The following is a 12,560-nucleotide window of genomic DNA, read 5'->3' as shown; positions in this document are numbered from 1 at the left end:
GAGAAAATTCAGGAACATTAATGGTGGCAGACTGAATACACACCTGAAAGGAGAACACAATGGGATTGATGCTTTCTGCAGCACTCAGTGTGCACTTGCAGGCCATGACACTGTTCCATGGAACTCAGGATACTGTCCTGTCCCTTTGAAAGTCCTGATCTTGAATACAGTGAGCTGCTGCTTCAATTTACATGGACAAGGCAGTGAAACAAATAGAGGTGTCATAGTGCAATGCAGGCTAGGCTTTTTGTTAAGCACCTCTTTTAAACATGAATCTCAATTGCTTCTAGTTTTGTTATCATTTCCCATCTAGACACCTGTAACATTGACTGTGTTCGGAAAAGGATGGAGCAGAAGCTGCAAACTGCAATCAAAACATTGAGGAAATCTATTAATAAACAGCAATTTTACATTCAGTTTTCTGAGACAGAATATGAAGTGGCTCAGAAGCCAGCTAAAGCTACTGAAGGGCATGAAGCGTGCAGTACAGGGCAAGTACTGCAGGATGGAAAATGTGGTAAGTCCAAAGAGCTCGAATATTCAGTCATATCCCCCAAATCAAGCAGTCTGAAATTACTTTTTCCATGGTTAACCAGGGAGGAAATCTCTGAGATAATGACTTAGAATTTAATGATCAGTATTATTCAGCATATATGCATGGCCTGTGAAGCATAAGACTGAAGGGAATTCATTAGGTGGTTGTAGGAAAACAGAAGTATAAATATGGATACATTCCCATGCTGTCAGGTGGTAGTTATCAAAACCTGCCACAAGACAATATTGGCAGTTAGTTCCCAGGTGCTCCCATCTTATCAAAATATATTTACAATTTGGTAAAACAATATTATGATGTTTGCCTAGCTGCTATATATTTACTTTTATATCACCAGTGTCACCCTCCTCACCATCAAATAATCTGCTCAAGAGGTCCAGTAAAAAAAAAAAAAGTATAGAAATCTATTTTGTGTAAAATACCTGATTTCTTTAAGCCTTTTTCCATGTTACCAGGTTCTGGTGCTTTGCTGGGGACAGTGTGCTAATGCAAATTTATTAATGGCAGTTCTCAGCACTGCAAGCTTTCTAATCACTTGCAGACATCTTTTCAAAATCAGCATACTTATTTTTCCAGCTATTGAGATACCAAGCCATTTACAAGCCAAAAGAAGTCACATCTGATAGGTGCTTCCAGTGAGTGGGTTCAGAGGTAGTTGTTATCATATGGGAAGAGTGATTTAGAAACTCTGTTTGAAAGGCTGTTACTATCGGTATCGAGAAACTCAGACATTTCCACCACCCCTACCCAGCAGACAAAAATATGAAATGCAGTTACGTGCCCTGCTGAAACAAGAAAAGCACATGTATTCATATCTGTATTTAAGATGCTGTACAGATGGGGTATTTAGCAAGAGACAGAAATTATTACAGAAATTATTGCAGGGGACACATTGCCCATGGAGAAATCTCTAGAACTGATCTCTGGGGTGAGACTTTTTGTAGTCATCTGCCATAAAACCAACTTTTAACTGCACCTGGTATAAACTAAAAGCTCACACTTCCCACACTTTATGCAGCACTGCTTTAATAAACTGCAAGATACTGTTTCAAGTATAAACAGCTTTATTAACAACACACATGTGATAAACACCTGAGTGCACTACAAAGCCATTTAATGGTTTAAACAATAGTAGCAGGACCTCACCCTGATATAAATTGACCTAAACCCCAGTGGAGATTGGGTCTCTTTGCATCAGGCAAGGACCTGGACTAACACATGCAAAACACGTGCCATCTTAATCCTGGCCCAAAGACATCCACCTTCTCTAAATGTTCCGTATTAGGGTGAATAATGTGATCAAAGTGAACATCCTTACCTAGGCTCCCCTTTTGTTTCCTCAGTTACCTGCAGCACGGGCACCTTTTATAGCGGAGAACACAACCAATGCATCCCGTGCTCGCCAGGAACCTACCAGGACACAGAAGGCCAACTCACCTGTGAGCCTTGCCCCAGCAATGATAGCCAGGGAGTAACAGGCGCCCGGAACGTCTCGGAATGTGGAGGCAAGTTGAACTCGATTAAAAATGCCTTAGGTGCTGCCACACACACCCTGTGAGGCAAGGAGGCTGAAAGAGGAGAGAGCCTGCCACAATTCTGGCTTGTAAAGGTAACAGAAGAAATCTCTGTGCACTTACAAGCAATGGATGGTTTGGCTCAGGCCAAAGACAATGGGATCTGCTACAGCAATGTGAGTTATGGGGTGGAAATGAGCAAGCCAAGCAAAGCACTTTGTGCTTCACCTCAGGTATGGAAGTACCTTGACTTGTAAGGACTCATCAGTGTATTGTGAGCCAAAGGGATGGATTACTTTGGACTTGTATTGGTGAGTCTAATAATGAACCTACTCATTTAATGTTTTGCATGAATGCAGCTTACCTGCTCTAATTAGCAGCAATTATCAATTTGAGATAGTTATGCTGCAGGGATCTGTAACCCAGACTCAGAGCTAATGATTGCAATTTTCAGCACTGCTTGAATGCACTGTAACTTTGGCAAGTGATATAGCATCTCTGATTCAACTTCATGATTTATAAACTAAATTGCAATGTGATAATACCTGGTGCTTCTACTGTAACTTGATCAGTCTAAGTTTTTAAGATACAACTGTTTATTTTCTTTACCTCATTTCATTACAGACTATCAAAATCTAGTTTATAGCAGATACATTATCTGACTTTGAAATTAATCTGTCCTATCTGCTACACAAGTTCTAACTTGAAAACTCATCCATATAATTTACATTAATGCATTCTTCAGGGATATCTAAAGAGAACACATGGCAAATGTCACTTGAGAAACTGCTACTTTTTCCCATCTACTGAATAAAAAATAACTGCAGTGTCAGTTTTCAGTCCAAGCATATGATAGATTTTGCTGATTTGCTGTATGAAGGAACTACCAGACAAAATAATTTGAAACCCCTGTGCATCTTTGCTATGCTGATTTGTATTTATCCATAACATAAGAAAAGCATATCAAAATACAGTCTGAGTTCATAAAGATTGACTATAAGCAAAAAGCAGCAAAACAACTAGAAGAAAAAGACTTTTGTTTCAAGTCTTACATTGGAATTATTGTTCTGTACAAAAAAAAAAAAAACCTTCTAATTATTTTTGCAGGGTGGATTTATCTCACAATTTTTATTATCAAATCAAAACATTCTGTTTTTCTGCTCAGCTCTCTCCTTTTCCTCTGGAAGTGGCAAGAGAGAATATGCTTTGGACTTCATAAATTTCCCTGTCAAAGATTTTATCAAAATTTGTGTCAGCACATGTGACTTTGTTAGAAAGTCTGTACTGTCTGTACTCCCTGCCAGTAATCAACAGTATTTTTGCATCCTATCTTCCAGAGCAGAAATGCCAATAAACTTGCACTGAAATCCTCACTTCTAAATGTGAGGAATGTACATTCCACAAGTATGTCAGAGATTTTAAGTGCCTGTTGTGCAGAAATCACTTGTAGCTGCAAGTGAATTCCGTGCTGCAGTAGATTGCCCCTGCCTGTACACCAGGCACCCACCAAAGCTGATGTCTCACTGCCTTCCTCATCTGGAGAGGGGAGAGACAGGATAACAAAGGTTCACACTTAAGGGCAAGGAGAGACCACTCACCAAATATCAAACAGACTTAAATTGGGAAAATTCAGTGAATTCACTACTAATCAAAATCAGAGCAGGACAAGGAGAAATAAAGTATCTCCTCAAAACACCTCTTCCACACCCCTCCTTCCTTCCCAGCTCTACCTCCTCCCACCCAGCAGCCCAGGGAGATGGGAATGAGGGTTATGGTCAGTTTATCACACTGATGTTGTTCCTGCTGCTGCTCCAGCATGGAGCCCCTCCCAAAGGAGACTTCACTAACTTCTCCAATGTGACTCCATGTCATGGGCAAGAGTTCTCCAGTGAGTCACTTTTCCACAGGGTCAGTCCTTCAGGCACAGCCTGCTGCAGCATAGGTCCCCCACAAGGGTCACAAATCCTACCAGGAAACATGTTCCAGTCTGGGTTCCAGTAGCCAATTGAACCAGGCCAATTTTGCTCCTAATAACAAGAACAAAATTGTCCTCAAATTAGTATCATAATATTTCTCTGAGGTCTGTGTCACAACAGCCAGTTTGTACCATCATATTCCAGCCAGCTGGGATGGGAGCACAAGTAAATCCTGGAGATCCTGACCCCACAGGTGTCCATACGAGTTTGGCTTTGGTGGGGACAGAACTTGAACTTGGCTTTCACTCAGGAGCTGTAGTTCATCCTAAGTGCCAAAGTTCTTCACTCATGCCAAGCACCGAAGATACCGAATGCCCCAAACATTTCCCAGTAAGTATCAGGGTCCTTATGAGACTACAACAATACCTAAAGCTCTCAAAATTTTCTTGTTTTCAAGCTAGTTGTTTCTGTATGCTGCTCAGTTCTCAGGGAAGCTAAATTACAAAGTTCTGGGATTAGGCAACCTCAGGGAATATGTAGCATCTCTCAGTGCTGGTGTCCCAGTCTGGAGTGGTGTGAAGATACGCATTCATGCTGCAGTCTTGAAAAACCTGACATCCTGGTTCTCAGGTTCAAAGAGGAAAGTACTCAAACTAGCAAGAGCCAAGCCAAACAAATGCATATCAGAAACTGCCTGGAGAGCGAGTTTGGAAACTTCTGTCAGTAGATTGATTCACAAAGCAATTTGCTTTTCACAAATCCCTGTTTCCTGGCAGAGGAGCACCTGACAAGCACTATTTTTCACAACTACATGAAAAGCTGCTGGTATTAGGTATTCTCATAGACAAGGTGCTGGACTGGTACCATCCCATCTGGTAAACCCCATGATCCGCTATCCACATCTCTAAAATGGAGATACAAAACCTTGCTTCATAGGCATGGTTCAGTTCCATTTCTTCCTATAAAGTACTTTGAAATACCGAGATGAAAGACTTGGTGAAAGTACAAAGTATTCTAATGGAATCTTAACAGACCCCCTTCTAAAAGAAAAAATCCAAACAGAATCATAGTTGCCAAAAAGCTTATTATGAAACTGGTTCTTATTACTGGTGGTGGTTTTAGGAAGAAGATACAAGAACAATACAAAATATGCAGGTAAGATTAGAATTTGATCTGCAGCTGTCTTGATGTCACATTATTAAGTGAAAGAAAGCCTTGCTAACTACTTGTGGGTTTTATACTTCATCCAGAAAAGTCAACACACTAATACAGATGATCATTTTCAATTTCTAGGGCAGTGTTCTCCTGGGCACTACTCTTCAGATGGTTTTAAACCTTGTACAGTCTGTCCTCTTGGTATGTATCAGCCTGAACCAGGAAGGACCCTCTGTTTTACCTGTGGCGGTGGGCTTATGACCAAATACGAAGGTGCTGTTTCCTTTCAAGACTGTGCAACCAAAGGTGAATTCAAAATCTTTCCACAATTCATCTTCCTACTTCTGGGCCTTTGGTTTATTATCCTCAGTGCCAAGGGGCTCTTGGAGGCTCCAAAATAAACATTGTTGCTGCATGAGCATGTGATTAAATGAAATGGTCAAGAAATCTGTAAACTGGGAATGGTCTCCCGAGGTTGTGCAGACTGAACCGGATTTATGGTTTTCTTTGGAATTTACCACACACAGGCAGGGGGTCAGCACTGCTACTGGTAAGGGAATCAGCCCCACTGTGTGGCAATAAATAACACAAACTTGGGTTAGACAGTGCTTTAGCTTTCATGTCCTTTATATTTTTATTTACTGTATCACAAAAACTAAACACTACAAAAGTTATATGAAGTTAAGGATTGATTACTCATGGGCTAGGCAGAAACTGTAAGGGTGCATTCTGTATTCCATAATGTCAGCTTCATAATGGCAACTTCCAGTGCCAATGCTGAGGAAGGAATCTTCCCAAATGCATTTTGGTTTAGTTACTGAAATGGCATGCTGACCCTGGCAAACAGACACTAATGGAAACTTCTCTCCTGCTACTGTGAAAGTAATTTTTCTTGTTGAGGTTTTTCTTGTTGAGGATTTACATCTGCTTCCATTTATTACAAATATATTAAACACAGTGAGAGATACGTATCACGGATTTCTAGTTCATAAGGTTTTTATAAAAACTCTGGGTTTTAGTTGGAAGTTTCTTTATACTGGGAAATACAGGGAGCTGGTGTCTTTTCTGCCTTTTATGGCCTAATAAGAATGTTGCAGACCAGGTATGTCCAGGGCAGAGGAAAGCTCTCTGCACTGGAGGTTGGTACTTTTTGAAAATATTACACCTCATACCTTGCAGTTCACTGTTCTCCTGGACACTACTACAACTCCACAACACACAGATGTATCCGGTGCCCTGTGGGAACATACCAGCCTGAGTTTGGTCAAAACTACTGCATCACCTGCCCTGGCAACACCAGTACAGATTTTGATGGCTCCACCAATGTCACGCACTGCAAAAGTAAGTCACATTTATATCAGTGACACAGAGCATGTCTTTGGATGTGAACTGCAGCTCGAAGGTTGCATCTGTCAGGTTGGACTTCAGATTTGTATCTCCTAGTTAGCAAATATCTACTGCCAGAGGGAATAGAAAAAGTTGGGAAAACAATGAGGAAAAAAAGTTAGGAAAGTACCACTTGAGGCATATGAGTGTTTTAGGTTTAATGTGATTTCAAAGTGCCAGCTACAAGTTAAAACTACAGAACCTTTACTTTCCCAGATCCTGTAAGTTGTGTTACCGTGATGCATATTCCTCTGTGTCTCTGTAGAGCAAAATATCTTCTATCAGAATAACTGCCATTTTAGAATAATTGTAAAATATGAAGATATGGTCATGCATGCGGCAATTGCCAGTTAATCACTTATGATAGTGAGATCTTCTTGGAGGCTTTTTTGCAGTACTCAGCCTCCTTTCTTAATTACTATTTTGAATATCCCCAAGGATTTCAGTGCAGTTTTATTTGATCCTTTGTGAATTATTATTTTAGGCAGGCTTTTTTTTTTTATCCCTACCATGCTAATTTAAGAGAATGTTTCTATAATAATTGAGCAATGTCATCTAACTAACTATTCATGTCCAGCTCTCCTGTAAGTTTTTAGTCTAATTATGTGCCATGTGTCTTATAAGCCCTTCATAATTTATAAAGTCATTTGAGTAAATTATATATTTGTATTGAATTTGAAGAAGTTTACTGATTTTCCTGTAAAATAAACCATCCTTGTTACTCTGCTCTCTTAGATCCTCTCAGTTTTCAAGCCAGTTTCTGACCTTGCATAATATTTGGGGGTTGGATTAAGCAAAATATTTAAACATATATCTAATTTTATGTGGATGAATAGGCCTGGGAAGATCAAGCTTAAGTAACTTGTGCCAAATTCAGTAGGATTTTTGAAAACTCAAAAAGAAAAAGTGATCCATCAATGGACATCCTTTATTAACTGGTTTAATCTAAGATGAAGCAAGGCAGATCTATAATTAAGTAAGGCTGGCTGTTGGGATCAGCACTCTCATTCAGTTAAAGCTGGTTAGAAACCAAATAAGTTAAAGCAGAATATCTTCTGCATGTCAGCATAGTATCCGTGGTAACCAGAACTGGATCGTGTTTATTTACTTGTGTTTCTCAAGCAAAGTTAAAGCAGCCTGGATGAAGCATTAAATCAGTTCATGCACTGGAGATTAAGGTTTTGCAATCAGCTGGAGCAATCTTATGGATCAAATGCTCCTTTAAAGGCTGGAGAATGTGTGCATTTCTAAAGCCACAAGGAGGAATTTAGACTTGCTTGTGACAGATCTCGAAAAACACGTCAGTTTAATTTATCAACTAACACAAATACTAATTTATATTTCTCCCCAGACCAGCACTGTGGAGGAGAACTGGGGGACTACACTGGCTACATTGAATCACCCAACTATCCTGGAGACTATCCAGCTAATGTGGAATGCATTTGGAACATAAATCCACCCCCAAAGAGAAGAATACTCATCGTAGTACCTGAGATATTTCTCCCAATTGAGGATGAATGTGGCGATGTTTTAGTAATGAGAAAAAGTGGTAAGTTGCCAAACATGGGTTATATTTACTGCAAACTCATGAAGTTAATAGTTCATATTGAAGGGATGACTGTCTTCAGTGCAGGCAGTGTTTCTAAAAGGTTTCTTGAATGAAGAGGCACAGGAAGTTAGAACACTACCAATAACAGTTAACAGAGTAATATTAATTATTCAAGTTTATTGTCTGAATCACAAAGCAGTTCTCTAGCTTCTGTCTGGCCCAGTTACCACATGGGATAAATCACTGCCTTCTAGAAGTCAATGACGATAAATTATATTTGGAGAACTATCTCTGTAATCTGCACAAACTGTGCTCTCACTTATCCTTTGTAAATATATATATATATATGCTTCAGTTATTGCTAAATCTGGGCAGTGTGTTGGTACAACTGACACCCTCAAGAAATCCAAAGTAATCCTCCTTTTCTGTGGATTGGAGGGGGTGCATTGTGTCTTTGATTATGAATTTAATTCAACTTCTAAACTTAAGATCCCAATGAAATGCACTCCTCTTTTGCTTTGGAGGATGTGGGCATCTTTCTGGTAATTTGTTGCTATATCAAGAAGCACCAAACCTGAAAGGCAATTGTTCATATGAAGTTTTCGTTCAAAACAGTGTATTTACTCACAGAAATGGTGTATTTTATTTGCTAAAACAATTTTCACAATTTTTTATCCTTGAGGGCCTGTATTGACATCTCTGTATATCAGAAGGAAGACACCTGGTCACTATAGATGGAAGGAAATTATACCTGTGCAGATGAGCTTTTTTAAAAGCAAAGCACTTACTACAACAAAACACATCAGTTGTCCTTCTGACCCCAAACTGTGGTTCCAACAGTGACCAAAGCCAGTCACATCAGGGTAAAGTTACACTTCAGGCATGATTTGCCCTTAGTGAAGCTGTGTTGGCTGTCACCACCCACCTCCTCACATCCAGCTTAACTGTTCTGTGGGTCACTGACTCTGCAGGGTGTGACAGTCTTTTATTCAGAATTACCATACCAGATATTACATTCTGGTTTTATTGTGTTTTCATTTATAAGTGGTTTATTGCTATCGGATGAACTCCCCAAACTGGCCATGTGAGGGGCTGACTACTGTGTCTGCCTGGCATGCAGCTCACTTGTCCTTACCTGTCTGGGACAAGAATATGGGTACTCTGGGATACAATGCTAGAGCAGTAAAAAAATTAATATTGATAGTAGTTTTAAACATCAAAAATTATACCTCTATGGAAAAACCTTCTTCTCTTTATAGGCAAATAAGGATAACATCCATTCTATCACAAAAAGCTTCTGCTGTCAGGATTATGTCAGCTGAGAAGTGTCTTGTCAATTTGACATCTCTGACCTCTAGACGAGGAAGGGTGCAAAAATTATTATATAAAGAACATAATTTAACTTTCTTTCTAGCTTCTCCTACTTCAATTACTACATATGAAACATGTCAGACCTATGAGAGACCTATTGCATTTACCTCAAGATCAAGGAAACTCTGGATTCAGTTCAAGTCAAATGAAGGAAACAGTGGCAAAGGATTTCAGGTCCCCTATGTGACTTACGATGGTGAGAATGGAATTTTTTTCATCTTTGTGTTATATCTGAATTAGAGAAAATTTTTCTTGAGAATCTCTCTTACATTGCTTGCAGGGACAGAAGAATGAGGAAAAACTTCATGTGCCTCATTTAACATTAGTTGCAAAGACTTTGAAATTAGATGTATATAACATATATAATGTTAGAAAAGTTATTTTGTGTCCCTGTTTCTTCATCTTTAGAGTGGAGATAATACAGCATTATTATCCCCCAGTGTTTTGGGGATGTAAGTATTTATAGGGATAATTCAAAACCACTGTTATAAAGAAATAGAGAATTTTAAGGTGATTAAATTAGAATACAGCAACCTGTGAGACACTGAATAATTACTGGATACAAAATTTCTCAGCTCTGTCTTCAAGAGGAGGTCTAGCTCATGTCTGATTATTGCCCTCCCAAAAGATGTCACAGACACTCACCTGATCTTTATTTTTCAGAGGATTACCAACAACTAATAGAAGACATTGTTAGAGATGGCCGATTATATGCATCAGAAAACCATCAAGAAATTCTAAAGGTAAGAAATTTCTGCTTTCTTTGAGGCCAACCAAGAATTCCTTTTCCTAAGCATTTTCCTAAAATAGTTCTTGATACCTTGATAGAGTTGTTACATTTAAAGCTCAAGGGTGACCCCAAATTCAATTATTTGTCTTCTGAGGTTTACGCTGGAATTTGAAGCAGCCCAAAATCAAGTAACTGAGCTGGGCTCAGAACATGCTTATATCCTTTGTGGAAGCAGAAACTAAATGAAATATATGCTGAAATGATTAATAAGATTATATGTTCCAAAAATTAGTCAGCCAAGGATGAAGGACCTATTGTTTCCAGTCTGGCATTTAAATGTTTAAATGATCATTAAGCTTGCTGTGCATTAAAAAATGTATTTACCTAAATTACTATCTTGCCTCAATAAGAAATGGTTTTCCAAAGATACAAGCAACACCAATAACAACTAACTAATTAAAACTGACAAAAAGGCTGGTCAGAGGGCAAACTTGAGCCATGTAAATGTAGGGCTTAGAAGGACAGGAGCTGAGGAAGAGCAGGCTCCCTTAGCCATCCCTGGCCAGTGCTGTTCTCTCCCTCCAGCTTTTGGGTTGCTCAGGTCCCAGCTGCAGTGCACAGTGCCAGGCACAGCCTCAGCTGAGGCTCTGAATCAAGGCTTTCCCAAGGTACAGGAGAAGGTCGTTAGAAAGCTCAGCATCACTGAGGACCAGCCTTGTCTCCCATCCATGGAGGGAAGGCCTGGACAGCAGCATGGAACAGGCGGGAAGGACAGAGGCAGTTTGCAGTTCTAATGCAGATATCTGCAGTTTGTGGTTAGTGCTCCTGCCAGGAGCCCTGCAAAAAGCATCCAGCACAGCAGGCAGACTCATCCCTCTGAAACTCCACAGCAATGTGGAGCAGTTTCCTTATGCTGTTTTACCCAGACTCAAATTTTGCAAAACAGACCTGATTGTTCTTCAGTTTTGAAACCTATGCAGACACTAAATCCAAACCTTGCTTTTATCTAACATATCTGTGTTGTCTTCCATAGGACAAGAAACTGATTAAAGCTCTCTTTGATGTACTGGCACACCCTCAAAACTATTTCAAGTACACAGCACAAGAGTCAAAAGAAATGTTTCCAAGATCATTTATAAAGCTGCTTCGATCGAAAGTTTCCAGGTTTCTACGACCATACAAATAGTCGAGTGGTATTCAATTTTTGGTTACTTTACATTCCTGTCAAATATTGTCTTTCCTCCATAGCAGAAACATTTGCTAATTTGAAAGCTCTTTTTTGCAGACTTTGTTATCACAATTGATAACAAAGAACACCTATAATGTTTTATAATTGTTAAAACTTGATGTTCTGAATAGGATTCTTACTAAAAAAAAAAAAAAAAAAATTATGCATCCCTGAGTATATCTAGTTACAGATCCACATTTGAGTCTGCACTAGTGTATCCTCACTTTCCATTTGAAATCTCATTATGTAAAAATATTCTTTCTAGCTTTTTATTTTTCATCAACAATAACTTTTGTCAAAGAAAGGAGGAATCTATTCAAATATGATTAAACTACCTGCAGATAAGTTCTGTTATAGAAAGAAATATGTAGTATAAATAATACTTGGATTTTGAATTGCACTTGAAGTTTATATTTGAATCTTTAGAACAAAACGAAACAATGTAAATTTTGTTATTTCTCATTTGTGGCTTGGTGGAACCTCTGTCCAAGTAGAAATCAAAAAGGAAAAAAAAGAAGAAAAAATCTATAATTTTCTTTTATGAATTACATGAGATTGAGTCCCATGCCCTAATGTCCTAATGTTTTTATCTGTCCTCTTCTAAACTTCTTCAGAGGTTTGCCACTGTCAATTACTTAATTGAAACAGATTTAGCTCTGGATTTCCATGCATCAATCGGTCCCTTTAAAGACATTTACAACAGGATATGTGAGAAATGAACAACAACACTAGTAGTCTTGGTTTTCTTTCCATTAAGAGAGCATCTAATTAAGTACATTATATAAATATATAAATATATACTTCTATTTGTGGGTACATTAGTAATGTTATCTCTAGTTACTGTAAATATTAATGCTTAAATCTTTACTCCCACACACCCTATTTACTCATATATATATGTAACTTTGTGTAGACAATTAAATGACTTCTCCATGTGCTTGTCACTTCTATTAACACCCAACTGAAGCCTTTTGAAGTTTTATAATACTGGGTAATGGTTTACTCTGGGACAATCTCTTTCAATATGTATTATTCTAGGAAAAATAGCATCAGTGGAGATGCAACTGCTGCCCAGTAAAGGGTCAGCTGTTGCCTCTCCCTTGGGAGCCCCCCACATGCAGACCAACAGAGTCACCCTCAGGACAACACACATGGGAG

General features: G+C 38.9%; 1 protein-coding gene across 4 annotated transcripts in view; it reads left to right on the top strand.

The window, feature by feature from the left end:
• Nucleotides 1-12,314, top strand: part of SCUBE1 (signal peptide, CUB domain and EGF like domain containing 1) — a 189,263-nt gene extending 176,949 nt beyond the window's left edge. For all 4 annotated transcript variants that reach the window (XM_053943722.1, XM_053943724.1, XM_053943723.1 and 1 more), the window contains 8 exons: nucleotides 314-517; nucleotides 1,897-2,058; nucleotides 5,277-5,444; nucleotides 6,318-6,479; nucleotides 7,876-8,073; nucleotides 9,488-9,640; nucleotides 10,108-10,187; nucleotides 11,208-12,314. In XM_053943722.1, the coding sequence (XP_053799697.1) occupies nucleotides 314-517; nucleotides 1,897-2,058; nucleotides 5,277-5,444; nucleotides 6,318-6,479; nucleotides 7,876-8,073; nucleotides 9,488-9,640; nucleotides 10,108-10,187; nucleotides 11,208-11,360 (1,280 nt within the window). In that variant the 3' untranslated portion in view covers nucleotides 11,361-12,314. The remainder of the gene's footprint in view (nucleotides 1-313; nucleotides 518-1,896; nucleotides 2,059-5,276; nucleotides 5,445-6,317; nucleotides 6,480-7,875; nucleotides 8,074-9,487; nucleotides 9,641-10,107; nucleotides 10,188-11,207) is intronic.
• Nucleotides 12,315-12,560: the final 246 nt, after the last annotated feature.

This window comes from Vidua chalybeata, chromosome 5 (genome assembly GCF_026979565.1).
Source record: "Vidua chalybeata isolate OUT-0048 chromosome 5, bVidCha1 merged haplotype, whole genome shotgun sequence".
NCBI classification, from domain to species: Eukaryota; Metazoa; Chordata; class Aves; order Passeriformes; family Viduidae; genus Vidua; species Vidua chalybeata.
This window is presented reverse-complemented; position numbering and strand designations above follow the sequence as displayed.